This window comes from Colobus angolensis, unplaced genomic scaffold (genome assembly GCF_000951035.1).
Source record: "Colobus angolensis palliatus isolate OR3802 unplaced genomic scaffold, Cang.pa_1.0 Scaffold117, whole genome shotgun sequence".
NCBI classification, from domain to species: Eukaryota; Metazoa; Chordata; class Mammalia; order Primates; family Cercopithecidae; genus Colobus; species Colobus angolensis.
The window spans coordinates 4,618,068-4,625,520 of NW_012112808.1; the positions used below are offsets into that span (position 1 = coordinate 4,618,068).

Genomic DNA, 7,453 nt, shown 5'->3' on the forward strand with positions numbered 1-7,453 from the left:
GGGAGGCTGAGGCAGGAGAATGGCGTAAACCCAGGAGGCGGGGCTTGCAGTGAGCTGAGATCCGGCCACTGCACTCCAGCCTGGGCGGCAGAGCGAGACTCCGTCTCAAAAAATAAATAAATAAAATAAAATAAAATAAAATAAAATAAAATAAAATAAGTAAAATATATGACAAAAAGCTCTGACAACCAACATTCTCTCCTATCTCCCGTGACAGTGAAATCTGACCTGAGCTGATGTAAAAATATTTGCAGACTTTATCCCATTTAATGTCAATATTCATGTTTTAATACAGAAATTATTAATATATTTAATTATAGGGTACTGCTCCAGGCCTGCCAGGGGTGGTTTTTACACCATGCTACCTTCTGGCAAAGCTTAATGGCCTCACCCCTAATCCAAAATTAACACTTTGTAAAAGGCTTATTAATGAGGTGGGGAAACTACCCTAGAGGGAGGAAAATGACATAGGTCTTGAAATTAATTCTGATCACGAAGATGAAGAGAGAATGAACAGCTCTCCAACCCCATGGCCTGGCGCTTTTCTGAGCACTGTCCTGTTTTCTGCAGGATCTCAGCTTTCATTTCAAAAAATGTGTAAAATTCTCCTCAAGTTCTTCTAGAAAACAGGACTCAGCAGCAAAACAAACCAATCATTGTCTTTGCACTGCTTGAAAACTGCAGGAACATCCAGGGAGTCAGGGCCTTCGGCTGGCCCTCTGACCAACTTCAAAGCTGGCTCAGATCATTCACCTGTCAAACTTCTAAAGGTGAAAACAACGACAAAAAAAGAACAACCTTTATTTTCTGTTGATGTTTCTAGCAGACAAGTTCATTTAGCTAATGGTCCTGTTTCCTATGGGAGGACATTCTGAGTCCAAGGCTACCTTCCAGTGGCCATTTGGACAAGATTTCCACTGACACGTTGCGATGCTTGAATGCTAAAAGCGTGCTAAGCATATTTCCCCAATTCGTTTGGCATTCAGATTCCCCTCCTGGTCCTGCGTACCATTTCCTTAGACGTCACAACTCCCCTACATGGTAGAATGCAGAGCCTTCTCAAATGCAGAGAAGATGAAGGGAATATATATCTTTGTAAACCCAAAGAAGAAACTGAGGCCCACAGAGAAATGACTTGCCCACGGCCACATGACTTGTAGCGGCCCACCCTGAGAATTTTGAATGTGGTTGTCATCTGCAAAACTTGTGCCTACAGTTCCCTCAGGACAGGCCCACAGGTCTGTGGGGCAGGAGGAGGGGGCATGAACCCCATTGTTTGTCTCATGTCATCATGAGTCCTTAATGTCAGACCATCAACACTAAGGGCTAAAGCATCAAAGCCACATGTTGACTACGGCTGACATACTGGACAATGCGGTTGTCCCATAATGAAATGGAACAATGCTGAAAAGTTAAGGATCCTTGGGTTGAGTTTTGCCACTAACAACTTTGAGGAACTCAACAAAAACTTGCTGGGCTTAATTTTTCTCACCCTAAAAGTAAGGAGATTTGGGGCCATACATGCTTTAAACGTTCCTGTAGTCGATCCTGTAGAAGGACTCAGTAGCTATCCCAGCTCCTTTTGGTGGGCCTTCCTGTACTGCAGAAGCTAGAGAAGTGAAAACTACACTTCCCTGACTCCCTTGCCATGAGGATTTGGGAAGTAACTTGGGTTCTACCAATTACATGCACTATCAGGAGATCTGAATTCAGTCCCGAGTTAACTGGGCAGAGGCAGGCAAGAGGCAATTGTTTTACACTCTGCAATGGCAGCCGTCGAGGTGGCAGCTTCCTGGTTGGGCAGCAGCCGCAGCTCCTAGGTGGCCCAGTTCTGCTCTGTGGCTCTGAGTCATTCCTAGGAGCTCAGCTTGGTCTTTCTTTAGTCCATTTAATACCTTTCTCTGCTTAAACTAGCTATAGTGGATTCTGATGTTCATAACTAAGCCTATGTAGTCCTTTCCAACAATAAAAACCTACTTCACCTATATTCAAGTTTAAAACCAGGTAATTAATACATATTGTTCTCATATTCCTTCTTTTCCTCCTTTTAATTAATTTAACCTTCATCAAAAATCCATTCCAAGCATTTTTCCAGTATCCTTTTTCTTCCTGCTTTCTACGTTTTCCTTCAAATGCTATCACTCATGTCTAGGAACTGTCGACTTCTTCCCCCGCCTGTATTCTTGTTTTATGTTGACTTATGTCCTTCTGTGACCCAGGCACTACTGCACTGGTTGCTGGGGAATACGAGCCCAGTAGGAAGTGTTCCCTGGCTCTAATGAGTCTAGAGTGGAAAAGAGAAGTCCGTTGGCCAAATGTGCAGCCAAGAAAATGGGCAGCAGGTTACAATGGGGACAGCGGGAGGAGTATTCACGTCTGTCTTGGGAGACAAAAAATAAGAGGAAAGGAGTCAGAGGTGGAGCTTATATTCCCTTCCAAATATCAAATGAAATGGTTTTTAAAAACAGCTTAAATCAATAATAACAAAATGAATGAAATAACAGATTGAGAGCCAGGCTCAGTGGCATGTGCCTGCAGTCCTAGCACTTTGGGAGGCTGAGACAGGAGGATCGCTTCAGCCCAGGAGTTTGAGACCAGCCTGGGCAACATAGTAAGGCCCTGTCTCAAAAGGAAAAATAAAGAAAGAGAAAGAAAAGAAAGAACTAATTAGCTATCAATGGAGAATTCTGGTTAACAACTGATTATCTTCATTTATAAAGGTAAATAAAGTGAATCCAGCATTATTCTGCCTTTCATAAATGAACTGTGCCACTGAGAAACCAAGCAGTAGATGAGGCAAAGTGTGTCTCTATAGAAATACATCAGTTAATAAACAGAGGACAGAATTAGATTATTGCTGTTTTAGAACACCTAATAAGCCAAAATATTTAGGTCCTGAGCATCAACAGCTGCTAACATCAGAAAAAGAGAGATAACCAAATATTCAGTGCCTCTGATGAAGATAGATTCCTCCTACTGTGACATATTCTAGCTGAAATAGAATAGAGCTGACCAAGTAGGGAGAGTTGCATTGTCCAATAGAACTTTCTGTGGTGACAGAAAAATTATATTCTCTATTGTCCAGTACATTGGCCACTAGTCACACGTGGCTACTGAGCACTTAAAATGTCACTAACGGGACTGAGGAACTTAATTGTTATTTTGAGATGGGGTCTGGCTCTATTGTCCAGGCTGGAGTGCAATGGTGCAATCTTGGCTCACTGCAACCTACGCCTTCCGGGTTCAAGCAATTCTCCTGCCTCAGCATCCCAAGTAGCTGGAATTACAGGGACACGCCACCAAGCCCCATTAATTTTTTTTTGTAGTTATTTAATAGAGTCAGGGTTTCACCATGTTGGCCAGGCTGGTCTCGAACTCCTGACCTCAGGTGATCCACCCGCCTCGGCCTCCCAAAGTGCTGGGATTACAGGCATGAACCACGGCACCTTGTCTAGTTGTTCATTCTTAATTGACTACAGCTGTGATAATCACATGTGATACTGGATGCTGCAGCTGCAGATCCAACTACTCGTTTAGAGAAAACCTAGGGGACTGAGGAATGTTAGGCACATGGTGATGTGCTCAGCAAAATCCAGACTGTTGGGAACTCTACAAAACAAATCACCCATTTCTTCAACAATTAACTTGATGGAGGGAAAATGTGTGAAATTAAAAGAGGCTCAAAAGACATGCCAATCAATTACAACGAGTAGACATTATGTGGACCTGATTAAGCAAACTGGAGGGGAAAAGTAAGAATTTATGAGATAATTAGTAATGTGAACACAACTGGTAATGTGGGTGTGATCATGAATTTTGGTTTTTATCCACTAAACGCACATTCTGAACTATTTGTGGTTGAAATGGTATGATGTCCTAGATTTGCTTCAAAATCTTGTGTGGGGCAAGGGGTGGGGGTGCGCCTGGGCAGGAATGGCCATGGGTTACTGGTTGTTGGGGCTGGGTGGCAGATACGTACGACTGCGCCTTTGAGATTCTAAATAATACAAAGTGATGGGGGTATGGGGACTACTCCATAAACACACATCTGCACCACTACAAGACTCGTTAGAGAGCCGAGTAGAAGGCCAAGAATACTTTTGAAAGAATCTAAACTTAATTTATTTTGAAGAACCCATGGAAGAAGGCAAAAAGAAAGAACAGAATAGGACAGGGTGAGAGGACTAATTCCCTTGGGACTCCATACTGGGACCTGGGTCCTACCAGCCAGAGAATCACGAATGAATACTATCAGTCAACTGGGTTAACTTCAGAGTTACTTAGTTTCTAATAAGCCTCCACAGGACAATGGTGATTAGTATTTCCTGGGTTTCTCCACCCTGCAGCTGGAGACCAGCAGATGGATCCAGCACAAAAGGGACCTGCCATGCACACTCTGTGGAATGTAAGTCATCTTCTCACCCCTATTTGTTTGGCAAATTACAGAATTCTCAGCAGTAAAGAGACAATTTCACAATCTGCCCTGAGGCACACCGTCAAAAGGCAGATGGGCTGGGAAAGGCCTGCCACATTTCTTAACCTGCGCCTCTAGACTCTTTTTCTAGATCCACCCATCAACACGATCAAGTTAGTGAATCCTGTGTCCTTACTGCAGCCAACAAAATGTTGGGCATTAAAACTTGCTGTATGTCACTGTCAGCTAACTTCCTCTTGGGCAGTTTACACATACACAGAAAGCTAAACACTTTACACTCACCATCTCATTTAATCTATGCAACTCTTGTAGGAGGCTGATTCTTTGAGTCCTCCACTTTACAGATCAAGGAACTGAGGCCCAGAGGAGATAATGTATCCATGACCACAGCCGTTAAGAGGGGCCCGACTGGCTGGCCGGGTGTGGTGGTTCACACCTGTAATTCAGCACTTTGGGAGGCCAAGGTGAGCGGATCACCTGAGGTCAGGAGTTCAAGACCAGCCCGGAAAAATTGGCGAAACTCCGTCTCTATTAAAAACACAAAAATTAGCCAGGCTTTGGGGTAGGTGCCTGTAATCCCAGCTACTCCGGAGGCTGAGGCAGGAGAATTGTTTGAACCCGGGAGGCGGAGTTTGCAGTGAGCTGAGATTGTGCCACTGTGCTCCAGCTCTGGGCGACAGAGCGAGACTCTCAAAAAAAAAAAAGAGGAATGCGATTGAAGTTCTCCTTCTGACATCATCCAGAGCTTCTCCTCTGCCCAGCAGGAGCACCCACACTTCTTGGCTTGGCCCCTTCACCATCTCACCCTGTCCTGCTAAGAAGTGACAAAGCCAGCGCTTACATGCTTAACGGCTACTGCCAGATGATTCTGGAAGGAACACCAGGTTGGGAGTATTTTTACCTCCTGCTGCCTTGCACACCCCACGTGTTAGATGGGCCGAGTGTTGCCTCTCTGTGCCAGGCAATGGCTCAAACCTGCCTTTCTTGTGGTCCTGGGAGCCCACTGCCTAAGAAACAAATTCTTGGCTGGACACGGTGGCTCACGCCTGTAATCCCAGCACTTTGGGAGGCCGAGGCGGGCGGATCACATGAGGTCGGGAGTTCAAGACCAGCCTGACCAACACGGAGAAACCCCATCTCTACTAAAATTACAAAATTGGCAGGCGGTGGTGGCACATGCCTGTAATCCCAGCTACTTGGAAGGCTGAGGCAGGAGAATCACTTGAACCCGGGAGGCAGAGGTTGCAGTGAGCTGAGATTGAGCCATTGCATTCCAGCCTGGACAACAAGAGCGAAACTCTGTCTCAAAAAAAGAAAAAGAAAAGAAAAGAAAGAAAAGAAACTAATTCTTAGAGAAACTCTGTGAGTTCAGCATGCCTTGGAAAGAACTTTATAATTATACAGGCAATTCGTTCAGTCATTTGAAAACTGCCAATGCCACGGCTGATAATAATTCTGGAGGCTTGGTGCATATTAACACCAAAATGTCTCCTTTTTGAGGGTAGAGGCAGAAAGAAGGAAGCTAAACATCCCCAGTAAATAAAAACTCCCCTGGAAACTATGGAAAGAAGACTTTTAACGGTTCAGGAGCGAATTGTGCCTCTCCGCCCCCCTTCCCCCAGAGCACAGGCAACTAATCTAGGAAATCAGATTGGTTTACGTCTTCCTCTAATCCAGGATTCCAACGGCCCTGTGTGCCTGAGGCAGAAAAGATTGCCTAAAATGTTAGTTAAGAGACTGGATGAGAATCTGTCACTTTCTCTCCAGGGGAATCTGGGCAATTGGGGGACAGAGGGGCAAACTAGCTGCAGAGGCTCCCAAAACAACGTTGCAATTGTCCTTTCAGCCTGGTGATAAATATGCAAGTGGGACACTTTGTAGAATTTCCCGAAGGGCAGAGCTACCAGCCTCAGGCAAATTGTTCCCTCCCATTTAACCCCACCTAGCCCAGAAGAGCCTCAGGCCAGTTGACTTTGAACCTCACCCTCACACTTACCGCTAGGCTACCGGCCCGCACAGTATCGGAACTTCTTTTTTAAAGAGGTCTTTCCTTTGGATCCCAGCTGAAGCCTCAAACCTCCATTCATAACCAAATGCGCTTCAGCCTACCCCGGAGTCAAACCCTGGCAATATGGAATGTGCATAGGGGAAGTGTGGCCTCCCGCAGGAAAATGAGGACTGTTTTCTCAATCCACAGCAAAGCCCAGGCTCTCCCTCCCCACCCTCTACTCCCGGTCTGGGTGGCGGGAGGGCACCGGAGAACCCTGGAATTACCACCTATACCGGTGGTCTGGGGGTGCACAGCGTCTCACTGCGGCCCACCAGGCTACAAAGTGGGGTCAAGTGATCATAAACCACCACCCACTAGCTCCAAATGGCTGAGTCAGTGGAATGGGATTCCTAAATCTTGGTGGGTAGCGGATACCTTTGAGCAGACCATCTTGGAAGTTCTGCCCGAAAGCGCAGGTGGGCTTCCAGAATGTTCGAGGGGGCCCTGAAAAGCGACCACAGATGGGAGCAAACACTCCAATCCACTGGGGTAAGGACGCTCGAGAAATCGGTAGTTGAACCCTTTTACCCATCAATTTAATTCAAGATTGGAAAGATGACAGATCTAAAGTACCGTGCACAAGCCTCCTGTCTGACAGACACTGGGAACCGCTCGTGTTGGGAGAGGCCCACTATGTGTCAAGCTGCCGCCCATATCCAGAACATAAGCATGGGGGGTGAACTCTCAGAACCGCGGCGCCAGGAACTGCGTTTCAGAGGGTGGAATTTCTGAGAGCGCCAGGGCTTCCTTTCCGACCTCGGGAACTCCGACGGCCTTCGTTATTCTATAGGCCTGGCGCACAGAATGGGCTGCTGGCGGAAGGCAGCGATGCCAGTGCCTTTTCGGCAGTTCCAGAGGCAGCACTCGGCATCAGGCAGGGCCCCCGGGTGGACGGAGCCCACTCCGGGAACCGGCCGCCCCTGCGTAGCTGCTACCCTGCGGGCGGGAGTACGCGCCGAGGCGCCCTG

At 46.6% G+C, this 7,453-nt stretch overlaps 1 protein-coding gene across 2 annotated transcripts in view; it reads right to left on the reverse strand.

Annotated features, from left to right (window-relative positions):
- The window catches only part of OVOL2 (ovo-like zinc finger 2), a 38,873-nt gene that overhangs the window by 28,725 nt on the left and 2,695 nt on the right, over window positions 1–7,453 (reverse strand). The window contains exon 1 of one of the 2 annotated variants that reach the window (XM_011962904.1): window positions 2,062–2,159. The exons of the other annotated variant lie outside the window; for it this stretch is intronic. Coding sequence (XP_011818294.1) covers window positions 2,062–2,067 — 6 coding nt within the window. The 5' untranslated portion in view covers window positions 2,068–2,159. Of the gene's footprint in view, window positions 1–2,061; window positions 2,160–7,453 lie in introns of those variants that run through there. 2 annotated transcript variants of the gene reach the window in all.